General features: G+C 38.9%; 4 protein-coding genes and 1 pseudogene across 4 annotated transcripts; all 5 read left to right on the plus strand.

Moving 5' to 3' along the window:
* Window positions 1–1712: 1712 nt before the first annotated feature.
* On the plus strand, window positions 1713–2651 carry LOC132858298 (olfactory receptor 4E2-like). The gene has a single exon (XM_060888582.1). It carries the CDS (start codon window positions 1713–1715, stop codon window positions 2649–2651), a length of 939 nt encoding a protein of 312 aa, XP_060744565.1.
* A 2582-nt stretch (window positions 2652–5233) lies between these two features.
* Window positions 5234–6172, plus strand: LOC132858300 (olfactory receptor 4E2-like). Its single transcript, XM_060888586.1, has one exon. The coding sequence runs from the start codon at window positions 5234–5236 to the stop codon at window positions 6170–6172; it is 939 nt and encodes a 312-aa protein (XP_060744569.1).
* A 6955-nt stretch (window positions 6173–13127) lies between these two features.
* On the plus strand, window positions 13128–14066 carry LOC132858397 (olfactory receptor 4E2-like). The gene has a single exon (XM_060888718.1). The coding sequence runs from the start codon at window positions 13128–13130 to the stop codon at window positions 14064–14066; it is 939 nt and encodes a 312-aa protein (XP_060744701.1).
* Window positions 14067–21668: 7602 nt separating this feature from the next.
* Window positions 21669–22607, plus strand: LOC132858431 (olfactory receptor 4E2-like). Its single transcript, XM_060888766.1, has one exon. It carries the CDS (start codon window positions 21669–21671, stop codon window positions 22605–22607), a length of 939 nt encoding a protein of 312 aa, XP_060744749.1.
* An 887-nt stretch (window positions 22608–23494) lies between these two features.
* LOC132858548 (olfactory receptor 8B3-like) lies at window positions 23495–24425 on the plus strand (annotated as a pseudogene).
* Window positions 24426–24685: the final 260 nt, after the last annotated feature.

The following is a 24685-nucleotide window of genomic DNA, read 5'->3' on the forward strand; positions in this document are numbered from 1 at the left end:
GATTTCTCATCAATGTATATGTTTATGCTCCCACACAACAATATGGCTCTCTTCTTCTCTAGAGTTTCATCATTTGCCACAAAAAATGATTCAGTATTTCACCATACTCTTCCCATGATTGTGATTTACTATCAAACAGCGTTACTGCTCCAACCATTTCAGCCATTGTTCCTCCTAATTAACGTCATGTGGTAGTTAATAGTTTTACTCCGCTCACCCGCTTCAGCGTCTTACTTTTCACTTATTTCCAGGAAATAGCCGTTTGTTCAATCCTCCATTCTTCTCAGTTTATCCTCCTCGCCATATGTAGTATCTTGAGATGCCAACCAGAAAATACTCAGAGATGTCATTCTTGATGGTCGCTTTATTTAAGACACATCACAGCAGCCAAACATACACACATTTGTTTAACAGTGGTGAGCCCAGATAGCTCTTCTTCACAGGCTTTTAACAATGCCCAGGCAATACGTTACTGACACCTGCTGGACTCACATAGATAGACCTCACCATACAACACCCACACACCCCTCACACACACTCTTCACCCTCCTGCCATCTGGAAAAAGGTACAGAAGCATTCAGGCCCTCATGACCAGACTGGGTAAGTTTCTTTCCACAAGCCATCAGACTCCTTAACAACTGAACTGAACCATACTGAGCACAACACACACCCGCACATCAAGTGTATGGACTGCAGACCTACACCATATACACACTCTTCAAATATATATCCATCAAACTATTACATGCTGTTTTGCACACTGTTTTTGCTCTTTGCCTACCCTGAAATGTCTCACATTTCAGTCAAATTGCTGTTTTGCACAATATTTTACAATATCTCATGTAACTGCTGCTATAATACACAATAAAGTGTTCATTCCAGTATTTCTGCACATGCAATATTGTTTGAACATACAGTATTTACACTGGTCGGCACTGTTTCTGTTTATTGTCTTTTGTGTATTGTCTTTTGTGTATTGTCTTGTATTTTTTGTTTGCACTGACTTTTGTCCTGCACTCTTTTTTTGTTCTTTTTCCTGCACTGTCTGCACTAGGTTGCACAGATGCACTTTATGTGGCTAGGACTAACCTACTTAAGTCAGCTCTGTCTTTGGTTTATGTAGCATCATGGTCCTGGAGAAACCGTCTTATTTCACTGTGTACTGCAACAGCTATATATGGTTGAAATGACAATAAAAGCTTCTTGACTTGACGTGACTTGAGGTACTCTAGTCTAATGAGTTCAAAATCCAAGGAATCCCAAAATGGGAATATTTTTTTAAAAACAGTTGTTAATCAAGTAAAAATGATAATTAAATACAAGAAATTCATCTCGATACCAAAGGGCTCCAGAAGTGATGCTTCGGTCACATACAAGTTTAACCATGTACCCAGGATAACCTGAAAAGTTAGACATTGGCCAAACCCACTGATGAAAATGGTCCCAGATGACAAATCTTCAGGGAGACGTCTTACATGCTCATTTGTGAACAGCAAATTCTGAATATAAAAATAAGTGTATATATAAGCTAGAGAATCAGAGACTCCAACTAAAGGATAGACAGTCAGTGACCATGCTGTGATCAACTTTGTAGACAGTTGTAAACCATACAGAGGATTCGTATTTTTTATTTTTTTTTGCCAACTATGCTTAAAGGACTATTTCATAGATCGCTGTGTGCTTTTGTCCTCATATACACAGAAAAGAAGTGATGAAAAATTCCTCTGGAGAATTCATGTTTGTGCTTCAAGGATTGAATGACACATGGACAAACAGATATATTTATTTTGCATTTGGTCTAATTATCTATATTATGACTTTATTCCTAAATTTGACACTAGCTATTACGATCATACTTGACAAAACACTTCATGAACCTATGTATATGTTTGTATGCAATTTGTTTGTTAATGGGATACTTGGGGCTTCTGCTTTCTATCCAAAAATCCTTGTTGACCTTTTATCAGAATATCATGTTATGTCCTATATATGGTGCCTCTCACAAGTTAGCATAATGTATTCTTATGTTATGTGTGAATGCACATGTTTAACAGTCATGTCATATGACAGATACATATCCATTTGTAAGCCTTTGGAGTATCATTCTATTATGACACCTCAGAAAGGTTTAAAATTGTTGATTATTACTTGGGTCTGTTCAATACTAGAGGCTGTTGTGGGGGTTTTGTTAACTGCCCGACTTCCGTTATGTAGTAATGTCATTGACAAGCTTTTCTGTTCTAACTGGGAAGTTGTTAAGCTGTCTTGCACAGATGTGACAGTGAACAATGTGTATGGGTATTTTATAATAGTTTCTCATGCAGCTCAAGCTGTATTCATCATTGTGTCATATATTAGCATTATCAGAGCTTCTTTAAGATCCAAGACACAGTGGGCAAAATTTATGCAGACATGCCTTCCTCATTTAATAGCACTCACAAACTTCGCTATTTCCCTGCTCTTTGATGTCATGTATGCACGTTATGGCAAAATCCAGGGAATGCAAGCTCTACGCAACATCTTGGGTATTGAATTTCTTGTTGTGCCTCCTCTCCTAAACCCAATAATATATGGATTTAAACTAACACAGATAAGACAAGGGTTTGTTAAAATATACCGGCAGAGAAGTAAAGCTTTGCGTCATAGCTAATACCTGTGGTGGCCAGGGAAAACCCTCCAAACAGTACCTATTTTATATATTCTATAAATTATAAAATATATATAGAAATATGTAGCATTATATTTATATCAATAGTATATAAATATACTATATATTTCTCAGAATTACAGGTGTTCCTGAATTAAATACATTTCCCTTTTGCCATTAACTGGTTCAGAAGTAAAGTTGTAATGTTTTAAAAGTTGCTTAAAACGTAAAAAAAATAAAGGAGAAACTGCTGAACGATAATAATACTTCCTAATATACTTATGTAAAACTATTACTGCAAAATGATTAGTTTACACTGTGAAACAAGTGATTTCTTTAATTATCAGCATAATCTGTTACTAGCATAACCAGTTACTGTCTCATCACCTGAGGTAAATCAGTCAAATTTCACAGACCAAATTATTTTTCTTTTACTTTCTTACAATAATGATGAAATGATCACTGATTCGTTTATTCAAAGATGTTTTGTTGACAAAATGCAGGGCCGATCCTGACCTCCCTGGGGCCCTAAGCAAAATTCTGCTAAGGGGCCCTCCTATCTGATCCGTGAGCCATGTCAAGTCAAATCAAGTGAAGTCACTTTATTGTCACATCACCACAGCACAAGTGCCTTGGTGAGTGAAATTCTTAGGAGCAAACTCCAGAAACTGCAGAACATTTATACAGATAAGGATATAGATAATGAGTTGACATGTGAAAATGTGCAATTTGCTCATACATATAGTCAGTGCAATATGTGTGTACAATATGTACAATTAACAAACATAATGAAATCAACAGGTGAAATGTGCAGTATGCTCATACATATAATCAGTACAATATGTGTGTACAATATGTACAATTACCAATATGTAAATATGTAAACCATTGTTTACATATTTACATAACTACAGAAATGTCTGTAGAAAAGTATTAGAAGAATACGATGATCAATCTATGGAATCTCCAAAACCAATTTATTTTTTTAAAAGCATTTGTTATTCTGTTTTAATAAATACAAGAAATAGAACTTGATACCAAAGGCCTCAAAAATGATCTTTCCGTCACGTACAAGTTTAGCCCTTTGTGCTACTAAACTGTATATCTCACATACACTTAAAAATGCCCTTAAAAGAATATTTAAACATTCAGACATTTGACCTCACTATGACCTTTAGTTCATCTGTTCATTAGAATAATAATTCCATATAAATCCTACAATCATTCAACTTCTCAAATTGAGCAAATGAAAATCAATCAATCAATCGCAGCTCCCCTGGTAGCTTCAACAACGAAAGGATCTTGTTAGTCCCTTTACACACCATTGTGTGTATGTGTTATTTTTATCTTATTGTGTGTGGACACTACAGATCGACAAGGGTAGGCTTCAGGTATTGTAAGATTACACTGTGACCGCCTGAAGTAATATTGCATTTAGTGTTCCTCCCTTCCCAGATCTAATTAGATAAATGAGATGAACAATTACTAAACAATTAACAAATAAAATAAACAAACAATTACTCACAGTCCTCGACAGGTATTGTAGTACCTCTTATTTATCACAGTTCATTGCTTATCAGTCCAGTCATATAACAGAAATGGGAAAAATATCATTCTTTACTGGTTTTCATCCAAAACATAGCGTGCGCTGAAACAAACTGAAAACCACATAGCTGAAGTGGCTAAGTTAAACAATCCACTTGACTTTGTGAAAATGTACATAAAGTAAAAAAGATTCATTTGAGATGAACCAGATGAAGATGTCACCTGGATGGCAGGGTAACAAACAATCTGCAGCTCTGAACCACCTGAAAGCTACATCTCTGCACCAACTGCATCATGCAGCGGCCTCGGTCTTGGGCTCCGACACGTGCGGGAAATTCTAACACTGGAGAACGGACCCGTAGAATCGTTGGTCCTTAACGCTACCCCTCAATCAAACCATGGAAAGCACAAAGTAGAGCAAAGATGATGCAACAAGTCTCTTTGGCTGACAATAACCCAGCAGAGTTTTCACACTAAGCGTACTTACATGGCATTCACGATATGTCACGGCGTCATGCTAACCACTAACTCATCTTGTAGAAACAAATACTAAGAAAACCCCTTTTTTCTAAAGAACGCCGGTCACTATCCACATTGTAACTTAGTGCTGTTGTCTTTAATACTCTAAGTCTCAAGAATCTTTGTTGAAACAACTTTATCGAACAAGCTTCCCAAAACACAACACTACATATATACTGTATACTGTATATATCATTGTGTCTCTCTAACTTGAAAAGTTGGACATTGGCCAAACCCACTGATGAAAGATGGAATCACCCTTGACAAATCTACAGGGAGACGTCCTACCTGCTCATTTGTGAACAGAAAATTCTGAACATAAAAATAAATATATATAAGCTAGAGAATCAGAGACTCCTACTAAAGGATAGACAGTCAGTGACCATGCTGTGATTAACTTTGTAGACAGTTGTAAACCATACAGAGGATTCGTATTGTGATTTGTTTTTGCATACTATGCTTAAAGGACTATTTCATAGCATGGTGTGTGTTTTTGTCCTCATATACACAGAAAAGAAGTGATGGAAAATTCCTCTGGAGAATTCATTTTTGTGCTTCAAGGATTGAATGACACATGGACAAACAGATATATTTATTTTGCATTCGGTCTTATTATCTATATTATGACTTTTTCCCTAAATTTGACACTAGCTATTACAATCATACTTGACAAAACACTTCATGAACCTATGTATATGTTTGTATGCAATTTGTTTGTTAATGGGATACTTGGGGCTTCTGCTTTCTATCCAAAAATCCTTGCTGACCTATTATCAAAATATCATGTTATCTCCTATATAGGGTGCCTCTCACAACTTAGTCTAATTTATTCTTATCTTTTCTGTGAATACACATGTTTAACAGTCATGTCATATGACAGATACATATCCATTTGTAAGCCTTTGGAGTATCATTCTATTATGACACCTCAGAAAGGTTTAAAATTGTTGATTATTACTTGGGTCTGTTCCATACTAGAGGCTGCTGTTGGGGTTTTGTTAACTGCCCGACTTCCGTTATGTAGTAATGTCATTGACAAACTTTACTGTTCTAACTGGGAAGTTGTTAAGCTGTCTTGCACAGATGTGACAGTGAACAATGTGTATGGGTATTTTATGGCAGTTTCTCATACATCTCAAGCTGCATTCATCATTGTGTCATATATTAGCATTATCAGAGCTTCTTTAAGATCCAAGACACAGTGGGCAAAATTCATGCAGACATGCCTTCCTCATTTAATAGCAGTCACAAACTTTGCTCTTTCCCTGCTCTTTGATGTCATGTATGCACGTTATGGCAAAATCCAGGGACTGCAAGCTCTACGCAACATCTTGGGTATTGAATTTCTTGTTGTGCCTCCTCTCCTAAACCCAATAATATATGGATTTAAACTAACACAGATAAGACAAGGGTTTGTTAAAATATACCGGCAGAGACGTAAAGCTTTGCGTCATAGCTAATGTATGTGGTGGCCAGGGAAAACCCTCCAAGCGATACATATTTTATATATTCTATAAATTATTAAAAATATAGAAATACATAGTATTATATTTATATACTATTGATATAAATATAATACTATGTATTTCTATATTTTTAATAATTTATAGAATATATAATATATATATATATATATATATATATATATATATATATATATATATATTATATATATATTCTATAAATTATTAAAAATATAGAAATACATAGTATTATATTTATATCAATAGTATATAAATATACAATACTTCTCAGAAGTACAGATGTTCCTGAATGAAATATATTTCCCTTTTGAAGTTAACTAGTTCAGAAGTAATGTTTTAAATGTTGGAGAAACTCCTGAAAGATAATAATATATCTTAATATACTTATGGGAAACCATTACTGCAAAATGATTAGTTTACACTGTGAAACAAGTGATTTCTTTAATTATCAGCGTAATCCCTATCAGTTACTGTCTTATCACCTGAGGTAAATCATTCAAATTTCACAGACCAAATTATTTTTCTTTTACTTTCTTACAATAATGAGGAAATGATCACTGATTCATTTATTCAAAACTGTTTTGTTGACAAAATGAGTTTAGCCAAGAACACAGTCACTCATGTGCTCAAGAACTGGCATGAATGTTTTTGTCTGTCTGTCACAATGTTATAGAGATAAACTATGTAAACTGGCTAAAACCTGCATGTTGTTTGATGATATTTATCTTCTTTTTCATGTCTTAAATTTATTGTGTCTTTAAATGCATACAGTGTTTAATCACATAAAGCACACTGTTGCTACTGAACACCCAGAAAAACAACTTACCAGTGTTAATTGAAACCCATATAGTTTGCGAGAAATGTCTGTAGAAAAGTATTAGAAGAATAAAATAGTCAATCTATGGAATCTCCAAAACTGCCATTTTTTTAAAAACAGTTGTTAATCTGTTTTAATGAATGCAAGAAATAGAACTTCAAACATGATGCTTCGGTCACCAACAAGTTTAGCCCTTGGTGTTACTAAACTGTATACCTCACATACACTTAAAAATGGCCTTAAAAGAACATTTGAATTTTCAGACATTTGACCTCACTATGACCTTCAGTTCATCTGTTCATTGGAATAATAATTCCATATAAATCCTACAATCATTCAACTGCTCAAATTTGAGGAAATGAAAATCTCTAATATATGTATGGACAGACAGATGCACAGACAACCTGATACAATAATGCCCCCAACACCTTTTACAACTAACTACAGAGTGAGTTAAAACATTCATAAAGTCTTAAAGTTAGATCAGTTATATTCCTTTGGTTACCTTTAGAACTCAGAAATCAGCTCATATGATAGCTATTCACAGCACAACTATAGTCAGAATACACCACAAAGCTAGGCTATGGAATAAGCATGGCAACAAGTGTGGAGCTAATGTGAAAAAGGTAAGTCTCGCAGTGGTGGTGTGTGTGTTTACATCAACCTGGAATGCTGCAAGATCTTTGTGCTTGTTTCTAATTACTGCTCAACGCTAGTGGAGTTTGTGACTGTTAGGTGCAGGCCATTTTATTTATCATGGGAAGTCACAATGGTTTTCATTGTCGGAGTGTACATTCCCCTCAGCACTAATGCTAAAGAGGCGCTATGGGTGCTCTATGGGGCTATTAGCGATCTGCAGAATGTTCACCCTGACGGACTGTTTATCATCACCGGAGATTTCAATCATCCATCCATCCATCTCAAGTCAGTGCTCGATAAATTCCATCAGTATGTGGACGTTGCAACAAGAGGGGAAAACACACTGGATCTTGTTTACACAAACATTCCCGGCACGTGTCGTGCAGAGCCCCGCCCCCACCTCGGCTACTCAGACCACATCTCTGTTATACTAGTTCCAGCATACAAACCACTCATCAGACGCTCTTAAACGGTTCTGAAGCAGGTGAAAACCTGGCCAGGAGGACCCACCTCTGCTCTTCAGTACTGCTTTCAGTGCACTGACTGGAACATCATCAGGGTGGCTTCAAGCAACGGCGACTCCATCAACTTGGAGGAGTAAATGGCATCAGTGACCAGCTACATCAGCTAGTGCATTGATGACATGACCATCTCCAAGACCATCACCCACACACATGCTCCATCAGAAGCCGTGGATGACTGCTAAAGCGCATGCACTGCTGAAGACTAGAGACCAATCCACAGACACTTCCAGTGCAGCGTAGACACCTGCAAACTGTGGCAGGGCATACAGGCAATCACAATCTACAAGACAGCTTCACCTGCCTGTGATAAGTGATGCACTAATTGACTCTATGCTCGGTTTGAGGTGCAAAGGAAGGCAAGGAAGACCATCCCATCTGAACAGCTAGCGGATGTCTTCTCTGACATCTTCAACATTTTTCTGAGCAGCGCTGTTGTTCCTATGTGCCTCAAGACAACCACCATTGTCCCCGTCCCAAAGAAGTCTACGGTGTCCTGCCTCAATGAATATCGTCCCGTCGCACTCAAACATATCTTTATGAAGTGCTTGGAGAAGCTCGTCATGAGGCACATCGAGACCCAGTTACCACCCTCACTGGACCCCATACAGGTCGCGTATTGTCTAAACCGCTCCACGGACAATGCCATTGCCACAGAACTTCAATGAGCCCTCACCCACCTGGACAATAAGACACGTATGTACTGTTCATAGACTTTAGTTCAGCAATCAATACAATCATCCTTCTGCACCTGATTGGGAAGCTGAGACTGCTGGGACTGAACACCTCCCTCTGCTGCTGGATCCTGGACTTCCTGACTGGGAGACCTCAGTCAGTACGGATCGGGAACAGAATCTCCAGCACCACCACATTGAGCACAACTCACTGCTATTGAGCACAACCCACTGCTCAACCCACTGCTATTCACCTTGCTGACTCACGACTGTGCAGCAATGTACAGATCGAATAATATCATCAAGTTCGCCAATGACACGACCGTGGTGGGACTCATCAGCAAGAACGATGAGTCAGCATAAAGAGAGGAGGTGCAACAGCTGTCTCTGAATGTTGATAAAACCAAAGAGATGGTTGTTTTCAGAAGAGCACAGAGCTACCACTTTCTGCTGAACATTGACGGATCATCTGTAGAGATCGTCAAGAACACCAAATTTATTTTTGTTCATCTAGCGGAAAACTTCACCTGGTCACTTAACACCAGCTCAATCACCAAGAAAGCCCAGCACCGTCTCTACTTCTTACAAAGGCTGAGAAAGGCACATCTCCCTCCCCCCATCCTGACTACTTTTTACAGAGGGACCATTGAGAGAATTCTGAGCAGCTGCATCACTGTTTGGTTTGGGAACTGCACCATCTCGGATCGCAAGACCCGGCAGCGGATAATGAGGACAGCTGAGAAGATCATTGGAGTCTCTTTTCAAGTCACATAAAGTGCAACAGTTGCACAGTTGCACTTTATGTGGCTAAGACTTACCTACTAAGTAGCACCATGTCCTGGAGAAAAGTTATCTCATTTCACTGTGTACTGCAACAGCTATATATGGTTGAAATGACAATAAAAGCTTCTAGACTTGACTTGAAATACTCTAGTCTAATGAGTCCAAAATCCATGGAATCCCAAAACTGCAATATTAACAGTTGTTAATCAAATCAAAATGATAATTAAATACAAGAAATTGATCTCGATACCAAAAGGATTCCAAAAGATATGCTTTGGTCACATACAAGTTTAGCCATTTACTCATTTACCCATGTTCTCGTCACCAGGATAACTTGAAAAGTTGTACATTGGCTAAACCCACTGATTAAAATGGTCCCGAATGACAAATCTGCAGGGAGATGTCCTACATGCTCATTTGTGAACAGCAAATTCTGAATATAAAAATAAATGTATGTTGTGGAAATTCATGGAGGAAAAACCGCTCTTCACCCTCTGCATCGGCAGCCAAGAAGAGAGAGTGAAAAAGACGGCAGTTCTTCGATCTTCTAAACCTCAGGCACATGGTCAATGCCGCTGGGAGTGAGATTGAGGCAGGGTGGCAGAAACTCCCGCCAAAAAGCACAGGCCAATCAGGAGTGCCACTGGAGCATTCACCCTCCAGGAGGAGAGCACAGCAGTAAGCTAGGCTCAGCGGCTAGGGAGAGGTAAGGGGGCATGCCTGATGGAACTAATGGACGTTATCTCTTTGATATTCTTTTTCAAAAACCTCCAACTGATCCAAGACTTCAGATTGCCGGTTGAGACTACAGTATGCTACGCTCCTGGAGAGGACTGCTTCACCTTGCTACTGACGTCCCCTCTTCTCCTGCCTAGGTTTCGAGCCCGGATTTCTGCCCAAGCAACCCCTTAAAGGAATGAACTAGTTTGTTTTCTCTTTATCAATGAATTTCTGCTGCACTAGAAACTTAGTGGCACACTAGTGGCATAATACCATGCCACTGCTTGCTCTAACCCTGTTTCTGTGCCTGTTCTTCCTTGTCCCATCTCTCTAAGTGCCCTACACTGGTGGAGAATGCGGGCACTGTACACGGGGGAAGCTCCCGAACCCACTGTGGTGCAGGTCTTACAGGACCTTCCTTTTGGCCTACATGGGGCTCTGGCCACCTTCCAGCGCCTCATGGACATAGTCCTCTGACCCCTCCACACTTTCGCTGCACCTATCTTGACGATGTGGTAGTCCACTCCTCCACCTGGTCTGACCACCTGTTCCATCTGGAAAAGGTTCTGGGAGCAATCCGGACAGCTGGCCTTATGACAAATCCCCATAAGTGTCGCCTGGGCCTGTCCGAGGCCCAGTACCTGGGATATTGCATAAGTCGCGGGCTGCTGAAGCCCCAAGAGAAAAAGGTCCAGGCCATGAGAGAATACCCCCGACCCACTACAAAGAAACAGGTACGGGCCTTTTTAGGATTGGCGGGCTATTACAGATGTTTTGTGCCTACTTTCTCCTCTTTAGCTGCCCCATCTCAGATTTAACCAAAAAAGTTCAGCCGGCTCAGGTGCAGTGGACAGACGGCTGCCCCTATGCTCAGCAGCTAGGGAGAGGTAAGTGGCCATGCCTGATGAAACTAATGGATGTTATCTCTTTGATATTCTTTTTCAGAAAGCTCCAGCTGATCCAAGACTTCAGATTGCCAGCTGAGCCTACGCTACACTCCTGGAGAGGACTGCTTCCCAGAAAAACAGATTACCAGTTTTAATTGAAACCCATATACAGTAGTTTGCGAGAAATGTCTGTAGAAAAGTATTAGAAGAATACAATAATCAATCTATGGAATCTCCAAAACTGCAATATTTTTTTAAAAACAGTTGTTAATCTGTTTTACTAAATACAAGAAATAGAACTTGATACCAAAGCCCTCAAAAATGATATTTCGGTCACGTACAAGTTTAGCCTTTTTAGGATCTTAGTCCCTGCTCCCTAAGCTTTTTAGTCCCTTTACACACTGTGTGTATGTGTTATTTTTATCTTATTGTGTGTGGACACTACAGATCGACAAGGGTAGGCTTCAGGTATTGTAAGATTACATGGTGACCTCCTGAAGTAATATTGCATTTAATGCTCCTCCCTTCCCAGATGTAATAAGATAAATGAGACGCCCCTACTCCCTGACAGCTTTCAAAAAAGGTGTATGTTAGAACTCAGAAATCAGCTCATTTGATAGCTATTCACAGCTATAGTCAGAACACTCCACAAAGCTAGGCTATGGAATAAGCATGGCAACAAGTGTGGAGCTAATGTGAAAAAAGGTAGTCTAGTCCAGGGGTTCCCAAACTTTTCAGACCGGCACCCCAATTTCTCCTCTCTGTGTTTTCCTCCAACAGCTTGTGAGGATTTGCGATTTGGTTACAGACTGACAGAGCTCAAACAAAAAGGAAAACAATCTCTAAGCCAGGCTATTTTATTAACAAATTATGGACAAAATGAAATACATCCCATAACTGTGAAATGCTTACAGACAGAATACAAACAAGCTGCCTGTAACACGCGTACAGCGTTGGCTGGCACCTTGGAACAATTATAACTTCATAACCACTGTTTCATTTTTGATCAAGTTTAGATCTCAAAATAGACCGACCGCTGTTTAATAAAACACCAAATGTGCGTCTATCTAGCACGTGTTGTTGTGCTGTAAATTGTGATTGACACCGTCACTTAACTGTCGTAATTAATCAGAGTAAAGAAAGTTTTATTTCCAGTTTATTTTAATTATACTAAATTTATACTCGCATCCTTACAACCTTTTTTAACATATAAAAGAATAAATAAATAAATAAATAAATAAATAAATAAATAAATAATTTCAAAATTAAATAAAATAAAGTTTCTGGAAATCATCTCACGACCCCCCGCCCCCCACTCCCCCACTTTGGGAACTGCTACATGGATTAGACTCTAGTCTAATGAGTCCAAAATCCATGTATGGATAAAAAGCATTTTTTTTTAAAACAGTTATTAATTAAATCAAAATGATAATTAAATACGAAAAAAAATAGATCTCGATACCAATGGGCCCAAAAGTGATGCTTTGGTTATATACAACTTATATACAACTTTATATATATATATATATATACAACCATTTAACTCATTTAACCATATTCTCATCACCAGGATAACTTGAAATGTTGGACATTGGCCAAACCCACTGATGAAAGTGGTCCCAGATGGAATCACCCTTGACAAATCTGCAGGGAGATGTCCTACATGCTCATTTGTGAACAGGAAATTCTGAACATAAAAATAAATGTATATATAAGCTAGAGAATCAGAGACTCCTACTAAAGGATAGACAGTCAGTGACCATGCTGTGATTAACTGTGTAGACAGTTGTAAACCATACAGAGGATTCATATTGTGATTTGTTGTTTGCTTAAAGGACTTTTTCATAGCTCGCTGTGTGTTTTTGTCCTCATCTACACAGAAAAGAAGTGATGGAAAATTCCTCTGGAGAATTCATGTTTGTGCTTCATGGACTGAATGACACATGGACAAACAGATATATTTATTTTGCATTTGGTCTAATTATCTATATTATGACTTTTTCCCTAAATTTGACACTAGCTATTACAATCATACTTGACAAAACACTTCATGAACCTATGTATATGTTTGTATGCAATTTGTTTGTTAATGGAATACTTGGGGCTTCTGCTTTCTATCCAAAAATCCTTGCTGACCTATTATCAAAATATCATGTTATCTCCTATATAGGGTGCCTCTCACAACTTAGCCTAATTTATTCTTATATTTTCTGTGAATACACATGTTTAACAGTCATGTCATATGACAGATACATATCCATTTGTAAGCCTTTGGAGTATCATTCTATTATGACACCTCAGAAAGGTTTAAAATTGTTGATTATTACTTGGGTCTGTTCCATACTAGAGGCTGCTGTTGGGGTTTTGTTAACTGCCCGACTTCCGTTATGTAGTAATGTCATTGACAAACTTTACTGTTCTAACTGGGAAGTTGTTAAGCTGTCTTGCACAGATGTGACAGTGAACAATGTGTATGGGTATTTTATGACAGTTTCTCATACATCTCAAGCTGCATTCATCATTGTGTCATATATTAGCATTATCAGAGCTTCTTTAAGATCCAAGACACAGTGGGCAAAATTCATGCAGACATGCCTTCCTCATTTAATAGCAGTCACAAACTTCACTATTTCCCTGCTCTTTGATGTCATGTATGCACGTTATGGCAAAATCCAGGGACTGCAAGCTCTACGCAACATCTTGGGTATTGAATTTCTTGTTGTGCCTCCTCTCCTAAACCCAATAATATATGGATTTAAACTAACACAGATAAGACAAGGGTTTGTTAAAATATACCGGCAGAGACGTAAAGGTTTGCGTCATAGCTAATGTATGTGGTGGCCAGGGAAAACCCTCCAAGCGATACATATTTTATATATTCTATAAATTATTAAAAATATAGAAATATATAGTATTATATTTATATCAATAGTATATAAATATACAATACTTCTCAGAAGTACAGATGTTCCTGAATGAAATATATTTCCCTTTTGAAGTTAATGATAGAAGTAATGTTTTAAATGTTGGAGAAACTCCTGAAAGATAATAATATATCTTAATATACTTATGGAAAACCATTACTGCAAAATGATTAGTTTACACTGTGAAACAAGTGATTTCTTTAATTATCAGCATAATCCCTATCAGTTACTGTCTTATCACCTGAGGTAAATCATTCGAATTTCACAGACCAAATTATTTTTCTTTTACTTTCTTACAATAATGAGGAAATGATCACTGATTCATTTATTCAAAACTGTTTTGTTGATAAAATGAGTTTAGCCAAGAACACAGTCACTCATGTGCTCAAGAACTGGCATGAATGTTTTTGTCTGTCTGTCACAATGTTATAGAGATAAACTATGTAAACTGGCTAAAACCTGCATGTTGTTTGATGATATTTATCTTCTTTTTCATGTCTTAAATTTATTGTGTCTTTAAATGCATACAGTGTTTAATCACATAAAGCACACTGTTGCTACTGAACACCCAGAAAAACAACTTACCAGTGTTAATTGAAACCCATATAGGTTGCGAAAAATGTCTCTAGAAAAGTATTAGAAGAATACAATTGTCAATTTATGGAATCTCCAAAACTGCAATATTTTTTTAAAAACAGTTGTTAATCTGTTTTAATGAATGCAAGAAATAGAACTTCAAACATGATGCTTCGGTCACCAACAAGTTTAGCCCTTGGTGTTACTAAACTGTATACATCACATACACTTAAAATTGGCCTTAAAAGAACATTTGAATTTTCAGACATTTAACCTCACTATGACCTTCAGTTCATCTGTTCATTGGAATAATAATTCCACTTAAAACATTCCTAAAGTCTTAAAGTTAGATCAGTTATATTCCTTTGGTTACCTTTAAGAACTCAGAAATCAGCTCACATGATAGCTATTCACAGCACAACTATAGTCAGAATACACCACAAAGCTAGGCTATGGAATAAGCATGGCAACAAGTGTGGAGCTAATGTGAAAAAGGTAAGTCTCGCAGTGGTGGTGTGTGTGTTTACATCAACCTGGAATGCTGCAAGATCTTTGTGCTTGTTTCTAATTACTGCTCAACGCTAGTGGAGTTTGTGACTGTTAGGTGTAGGCCATTTTATTTATCATATGAAGTCACCATGGTTTTCATTGTCGGAGTGTACATTCCCCTCAGCACTAATGCTAAAGAGGCGCTATGGGTGCTCTATGGGGCTATTAGCGATCTGCAGAATGTTCACCCCGACGGACTGTTTATCATCACCGGAGATTTCAATCATGCAAATCTCAAGTCAGTGCTCCCAAAATTCCATCAGTATGTGGACGTTGCAACGAGAGGTTAAAACACACTGGATCTTGTTTACACAAACATTCCTGGCGCGTATCGTGCAGAGCCCCGCCCCCACCTCGGCTACTCAGACCACATCTCTGTTATACTAGTTCCAGCATACAAACCACTCATCAGAGGCTCTTAAACGGTTCTGAAGCAGGTGAAAACCTGGCCAGGATGACCCACCTCTGCTCTTCAGTACTGCTTTCAGTGCACTGACTGGAACATCATCAGGGTGGCTTCAACCAACGGCGACTCTATCAACTTGGAGGAGTAAATGGCATCAGTGACCAGCTACATTGGCTAGTGCATTGATGACATGACCTTCTCCAAGACCATCACCCACACACATGCTCCAACCAGAAGCCGTGGATGACTGCTAAAGCGCATGCACTGCTTAAGACTAGAGACCGAGTCTTCAGAACAGGTGACAGGGTGGCCCTAAGAACAACAAAGGCCAATCCACAGACACTTCCAGTACAGCGTAGACACCTGGCAACTGTGGCAGGGCATACAGGCAATCACAATCTACAAGACAGCTTCACCTGCCTGTGATAGTGATGGACTAATTGACTCTATGCTCGGTTTGAGGTGCAAAGGAAGGCAAGGAAGACCATCCCATCAGAACAGCTAGCGGATGTCTTCACTGATATCTTCAACATTTTTCTGAGCAGCGCTGTTGTTCCTACATGCCTCAAGACAACCACCATTGTCCCCGTCCCAAAGAAGTCTACGGTGTCCTGCCTCAATGAATATCGTCCCGTCGCACACAAACCCATCTTTTTGAAGTGCTTGGAGAAGCTCGTCATGAGGCACATCAAGACCCACCCTCACTGGACCCCATACAGGTCGCGTATTGTCTAAACCGCTTCACGGACGATGCCGTTGCCACGGAACTTCATTGAGCCCTCACCCACCTGTACAATAAAGACACGTACTGTTCATAGACTTTAGTTCAGCAATCAATACAAGCATCCTTCTGCACCTGATTGGGTAGCTGAGACTGCTGGGACTGAACACCTCCCTCTGCTACTGGATCCTGGACTTCCTGACTGGGAGACCTCAGTCAGTCCGGATCGGGAACAGCATCTCCTGCACCACCACATTGAGCACAACCCACTGCTATTGAGCACAACCCACTGATCAACCCACTGCTATTCACCTTGCTGACTCACAACTGTGCAGCAATGTACAGATCGAATCATATCATCAAGTTCGCCAATGACACGACCGTGGTGGGTCTTCATCAGCAAGAACGATGAGTCAGCATAAAGAGAGGAGGTGCAACAGCTAACTGCCTGGTGTAGAGCCAACAGACTGTCTCTGAATGTTGATAAAACCAAAGAGATGGTTGTTTTCAGAAGAGCACAGAGCTACCACTTTTTGCTGAACATTGACGGATCATCTGTAGAGATCGTCAAGAGCACCAAATTTATTTCATCTAGCGGAAAACTTCACCTGGTCACTTAACACTAGCTAATCACCAAGAAAGCTCAGCACCGTCTCTACTTCTTACGAAGGCTGAGAAAGGCACATCTCCTTCCCCCCATCCTGACTACTTTTTACAGAGGGACCATTGAGAGAATTCTGAGCAGCTGCATCACTGTTTGGTTTGGGAACTGCACCATCTCGGATCGCAAGACCCTGCAGCGGATAGTGAGGACAGCTGAGAAGATCATTGGAGTCTCTTTTCAAGTCAAGTCAAGTCAAGAAGCTTTTTTTGTCATTTCAACCATATATAGCTGTTGCAGTACACAGTGAAATGAGATGAGATGAGATGAGATGAGATGAGATGAGATGAGATGAGATGAGATCCAACTTTTCTCCAGGACATGGTGCTACTTAGTATGTAAGTCTTAGCCACATAAAGTGCAACTGTGCAACTTGGTGCAAACAATGCTGGACAAGACAAACAAGACAGACAAAACAGTACAGACAAAAGACAGTGATACTCTTCCCTCTTTCATGGACATTTACACCACACGCTGCATCCGCAAAGCCAACAGCATTGTGGATGACCCCACACACCCCCTCACACACTGTTCACCCTTCTGCCATCTGGAAAAAGGTACTGAAGCAATTAGACCCTAACGACCAGACTGTTTAAGAGTTTCTTTCGACAAGCCATGAGACTCCTTAACAAATGAACTGAACTGTACTTAGCACAACACACACACATCAACTGTATGGACTGCATAGACCTACACCATATCCACACTCTTCCAATATATATCCATTAAACTGTTTACATGCTGTTTTGCACACTGTTTTTGCTCTTTGCACATGCTGTCTCATATTTCAGTCAAATTGCTATTTTGCACAATACTTTACAATATCTCATGTAACTGCTGCTATCATATTGTCTTCATTCCAGTATTTAAGCACATGCAATATTGTTTGAACATACAGTATTGTCTTGTATTGTCTTTTTGTATTGTCTTGTATTTTTTGTTTGCACTGTCTTTTGTCCTGCACTGTCGTTTTTGTCTTGTCCTGCACTGTTTGCACCAGGTTGCACAGATGCATTTTATGTGGCTAGGACTACTTACTAAGTCCTTAGCTCTGTCTTTGTTTTATGTAACACCATGGTCCTGGAGAAACACTGTCTTATTTTATGGTGTACTGCAACAGCTATTTATGGTTGAAATGACAATAAAAGCTTCTTGACTTGACTTGAAGTACTCTAGTCTAATGAGTCCAAAATCCATGGAATCCCAAAACTGCAATATTAACAGTTGTTAATCAAATCAAAATGATAATTAAATACAAGAAATTGATATCGATACTAAAAGGATTCCAAAAGATATGCTTCGATCACATACTGTACAAGTTTAGCCATTTACTCATTTACCCATGTTCTCGTCACCAAGATAACCTGAAAAGTTGGACATTGGCTAAACCCACTGATTAAAATGGTCCCGAATGACAAATATGCAGGGAGATGTCCTACATGCTCATTTGTGAACAGCAAATTCTGAACATAAAAATAAATGTATGTTGTGGAAATTCATGGAGGAAAAACCGCTCTTCGCCCTCTGCATCGGCAGCCAAGAAGAGAGAGTGAAAAAGGCGGCAGTTCAGCACCTCGGCCAGCAGTGCTGAGCGCGATCTTCTAAACCTCAGGCCCATGGTCAATGCCGCTGGGAGTGAGATTGAGGTAGGGTGGCAGAAACTCCCGCCAAAAAGGACAGGCCAATCAGGAGTGCTGCTGGAGCATTCACCCTCCAGGAGGAGAGCACAGCAGTAAGCTAGGCTCAGTGGCTAGGGAGAGGTAAGGGGGCATGCCTGATGGAACTAATGGACGTTATCTCTTTGATATTCTTTTTCAAAAACCTCCAACTGATCCAAGACTTCAGATTGCCGGTTGAGACTATGCTACGCTCCTGGAGAGGACTGCTTCACCTTGCTACTGACGTCTCCTCTTTTCCTGCCTAGGTTTCGAGCCTGGATTTCTGCCCAAGCAACCCCTTAAAGGACTGAACTAGTTTGTTTTCTCTTCATCAATGAATTTCTGCTGCACTAGAGACTTAAAGAAAAATAATACCATGCCACTGCTTGCTCTAATTCCGTTTCTGTGCCTGTTCTTCCTTGTCCCATCTCTCTAAGTGCCCTACACTGGTGGAGAATGCGGGCACCGGACACGGAGGAAGCTCCCGAACCCACTGTGGTGCAGGTCTTACAGCACCTTCCTTTTGGCCTACATGGGGCTCTGGCCACCTTCCAGCGCCTCATGGACATAGTCCTCTGTCCCCTCCACACTTTCGCTGCACCTATCTTGACGATGTGGTAGTCCACTCCTCCACCTGGTCTGACCACCTGTTCCATCTGGAAAGGGTTCTGGGAGCAATCCGGACAGCTGGCCTTATGACAAATCCCCATAAGTGCCGCCTGGGCCTGTCCGAGGCCCAGTACCTGGGATATTGCATAGGTCGCGGGCTGCTGAAGCCCCAAGAGAAAAAGGTCCAGGCCATGAGAGAATACCCCCAACCCACTACAAAGAAACAGGTACGGGCCGTTTTAGGATTGGCGGGCTATTACAGATGTTTTGTGCCTACTTTCTCCTCTTTAGCTGCCCCCATCTCAGATTTAACCAAAAAAGTTCAGCCGGCCCGGGTGCACTGGACAGACGGCACAGAACGGGCATTCTGCCAGCTCAAGGAGGCTCTCACCACCCAGCCAGTACTGCGGAATCCGGATATTGATCACTAGATGCTACAAAAGGACGCTTCCGAAACGGGGCTAGGAGCCGTTCTTTTGCAGGAGTTCGATGGGGAAGAGCATCCGGTCCTCTTTATCTCCCGGAAACTGACCCCCGCCGAGAAAAGCTACGCCGCAGTGGAAAGAGAAGCCCTGTCGGTCAAGTGGCCCATTGAGGACCTTCGGTACGACCTGGCAGGGCAGCACTTTACCCTTGTGACAGACCATGCCCCTCTGCTCAGCAGCTAGGGAGAGGTAAGTGGCCATGCCTGATGAAACTAATGGATGTTATCTCTTTGATATTCTTTTTCAGAAAGCTCCAGCTGATCCAAGACTTCAGATTGCCAGCTGAGCCTACGCTACACTCCTGGAGAGGACTGCTTCCCAGAAAAACAGATTACCAGTTTTAATTGAAACCCATATACAGTAGTTTGCGAGAAATGTCTGTAGAAAAGTATTAGAAGAATACAATAATCAATCTATGGAATCTCCAAAACTGCAATTTTTTTTAAAAACAGTTGTTAATCTGTTTTAATAAATACAAGAAATAGAACTTGATACCAAAGCCCTCAAAAATGATATTTCGGTCACATACAAGTTTAGACTTTTTAGGATCTTAGTCCCTGCTCCCTAAGCTTTTTAGTCCCATTACACACTGTGTGTATGTGTTATTTTTATCTTATTGTGTGTGGACACTACAGATCGACAAGGGTAATCTTCAGGTATTGTAAGATTACATGGTGACCTCCTGAAGTAATATTGCATTTAATGCTCCTCCCTTCCCAGATCTAATAAGATAAATGAGACGCCCCTACTCCCTGACAACTTTCAACAAAGGTGTATGTTAGAACTCAGCTCATTTGATAGCTATTCACAGCACAACTATAGTCAGAACACTCCACAAAGCTAGGCTATGGAATAAGTGTGGAGCTACAACTTTTCAGACCGCCTCCCCAATTTCTCCTCTCTGTGTTTTCCTCCAACAGCTTGTGAGCATTTGCGATTTGGTTACAGACTGACAGAGCTCAAACAAAACAGCTTTGGCTGGCGCCTTGGAACAATTATAACTTCATAACCACCGGTTCATTTTTGATCAAGTTTAGATCTCAAAATAGACCGACCGCTGTTTAACAAAATACCAAATGTGCGTCTATCTAGCACGTGTTGTTGTGCTGTAAATTGTGATTGACAGTGTCACTTAACTGTCGTAATTAATCGGAGTAAAGAAAGTTTTATTTCCAGTTTATTTTAATTATACTAAATTTATACTTGCATCATTACAACCTTTTTAACATATAAAAGAATAAATAAATAAATAAATAATTTCAAAATTAAATAAAATAAAGTTTCTGGAAATCATCTCGCGCCCTCTCGCATCTCTGCTACATGGATTAGACTCTAGTCTAATGAGTCCAAAATCCATGTATGGATAAAAAGCAATTTTTTTAAAACAGTTATTAATTAAATCAAAATGATAATTAAATACGAAAAAAAATAGATCTCGATACCAATGGGGCCAAAAAGGGATGCTTCGGTTATATACAACTTTAGCCATTTAACTCATTTAACCATATTCTCATCACCAGGATAACTTGAAATGTTGGACATTGGCCAAACCCACTGATGAAAGTGGTCCCAGATGGAATCACCCTTGACAAATCTACAGGGAGATGTCCTACATGCTCATTTGTGAACAGGAAATTCTGAACATAAAAATAAATGTGTATATATAAGCTAGAGAATCAGAGACTCCTACTAAAGGATAGACAGTCAGTGACCATGCTGTGATTAACTGTGTAGACAGTTGTAAACCATACAGATTATTCGTATTGTGATTTGTTGTTTGCTTAAAGGACTTTTTCATAGCTCGCTGTGTGTTTTTGTCCTCATATACACAGAAAAGAAGTGATGGAAAATTCCTCTGGAGAATTCATGTTTGTGCTTCATGGACTGAATGACTCATGGACAAACAGATATATTTATTTTGCATTTGGTCTAATTATCTATATTATGACTTTTTCCCTAAATTTGACATTAGCTATTACAATCATACTTGACAAAACACTTCATGAACCTATGTATATGTTTGTATGCAATTTGTTTGTTAATGGGATACTTGGGGCTTCTGCTTTCTATCCAAAAATCCTTGTTGACCTTTTATCAGAATATCATGTTATGTCCTATATAGGGTGCCTCTCACAAGTTTGCTTAATTTATTCTTATATTTTCTGTGAATACACATGTTTAACAGTCATGTCATATGACAGATACATATCCATTTGTAAGCCTTTGGAGTATCATTCTATTATGACACCTCAGAAAGGTTTAAAATTGTTGATTATTACTTGGGTCTGTTCCATACTAGAGGCTGTTGTTGGGGTTTTGATGACTGCCCGACTTCCGTTATGTAGTAATGTCATTGACAAGATTTACTGTTCTAACTGGGAAGTTGTTAAGCTGTCTTGCACAGATGTGACAGTGAACAATGTGTATGGGTATTTTCTAATAGTTTCTCATACAGCTCAAGCTGCATTCGTCATTGTGTCATATATTAGCATTATCAGAGCTTCTTTAAGATCCAAGACACAGTGGGCAAAATTCATGCAGACATGCCTTCCTCATTTAATAGCAGTCACAAACTTTGCTATTTCCCTGCTCTTTGATGTCATGTATGCACGTTATGGCAAAATCCAGGGAATGCAAGCTCTACACAACATCTTGGGAATTGAATATCTTGTTGTGCCTCCTCTCTTAAACCCAATAATATATGGATTTAAACTAACACAGATAAGACAAGGGTTTGTTAAAATATACCGGCAGAGACGTAAAGCTTTGCGTCATAGCTAATATATATATATAGAAATATATAGTATTATATTTATATCAATAGTATATAAATATACTATAATTCTCAGAAGTACAGATGTTCCTGAATGAAATATATTTCCTTTTTGCAGTTAGCTGGTTCAGAAGTAATGTTTTAAAAGTTGCTTAGAAAGTAAAAAATAAAAGGAGAAACTCCTGAAAGATAATAATATATCTTAATATACTTATGGAAAACCATTACTGCAAAATGATTAGTTTACACTGTGAAACAAGTGATTTCTTGGATCATCAGCATAATCCCTATCAGTTACTGTCTTATCTAAATGCCCTATTTAAATGCTTTTTTCAGTCTGTCTGCTTGGCTGTTTCCTCTGCATTGCTGCAACCCACCTCCTCCCCTAGCTCCTCCTTGAAACTTTGTGTTTAACTTAATCAGTGTCATTCTGTTGTCACTGATGCAGGCTCTGTTCTAAATGGGGGATTTTGTCTTGCTGCTTTCCCAGTTAAATGGGAGATTGTCCCCCATGAAGCTGCTGCTGTTCCCTGACTAGCTTTCATGGAGCTCATGAAAAGTATGGGGAATTCAGAACAGAGCCATACCGCCAAATGTAATTTTATAAGCTTGCAAATAAAAAATTTAAATATACGTCAAAGAATTGTCTTTATTTTGACTCAAGTGGTCCTGACTGAATTACATAATTGGTAAGCATCACATGACACACTTAATGAATACATATATATATTTATGTGTATGAGACTAGGCATTGAACTTTGTACTTTTGTAGTGTTTCCAAGGCATTCAGATCATTTTTACTTTTGCTTTTCTTTTTTTTTTTTTTAAGATTTTTTCTTTAAAAGCTGTTTTGGTGACAGCTTGATATCTTGACATCAAAATGTACTGAGGAATAATGGAAAATACCTTTGGAGAGTTCATTTTCTTCTTACATGGGATGAATGATACAAGAACAAACAAACACATTTACTTTTCCTTTGGTCTGGTTATCTATATAGTAACTTTGTTCGTAAATACAACACTAATTTTTACAGTCATTCTTGGTAAAACACTTCATGAGCCTATGTTTCTGCTCATGCAATTTGTATGTAAATGAAATATGTGAGGCTTCTGCTTTCTATCCTAAGGTCCTTGCTGATCTTTTTTCTAATTCTCACATTATTTCATATATCGGCTGCATGTCTCAAAAGTATATAATTTATTCTTATGCTTTTTGTGAATTTACATGCCTAACAATTATGGCATATGACCGATATATAGACATTTGCAAGTCTTTGGAATATCACTATATTATGATGCACCAGAAGGTGGTAAAATTGCTTGTTTTCACTTGGCTCTTCTCCTTACTAGAGACATCAGTTGGAACTGCACTAACAGCATGACTACTCATGTGTACAAACAAAATGACATGCTTTATTGTTTAAACTGGGATGTTGTAAAACTTTTTTGCACTGCTATCACTTTAAACAATGTGTATTCATATGTTCTAATAGTTTTTCATGTTTCACAAGCTGTCATTATAATAATTTCATATTTTCACATTATCAGAGCATCTTTACATTCAAAGACACAGTGTGTTAAATTCATGCAGACGTGCCTGCCCCATTTAATAGCCCTGGTTATCTTGATTGTATTTCAGCTGTTCGATATTACAGTATGTGTGCTCCCTACTGCAGTGGTCAGGGAAATCAAGCTTTGCGCAATATCTTGGGTATGGAGTTTCTTGTTGGTCCAACCCCATAATATATGGAATGAAAATGACCCAAATACGGCATGCATTACTGAAAATGTACAAACACAAACTTAAATGTTTGCAGCACAGTTAATATTTGTAATACTACTGACAGAAAAAACCTGCAGATAGACAGTTAATGTGTTTGTATGTTATCTATCTATCTATGACAAGACACTGTTTATATACTTTATTTTATATATTTAAACCTACAAGTGTCATTTTGACATCGAAAGCTTTTTAGCACTAATGACCTAATGAAAGAGTTTTGTGCACATGATAAGAAAATAACATGGTATTTTAAATGTACATATTGTAATGTTTATATTTATAAAATGTTAGTTAAACAGAGAC

This window comes from Tachysurus vachellii, chromosome 15, assembly GCF_030014155.1.
Source record: "Tachysurus vachellii isolate PV-2020 chromosome 15, HZAU_Pvac_v1, whole genome shotgun sequence".
Classification (NCBI taxonomy): Eukaryota; Metazoa; Chordata; class Actinopteri; order Siluriformes; family Bagridae; genus Tachysurus; species Tachysurus vachellii.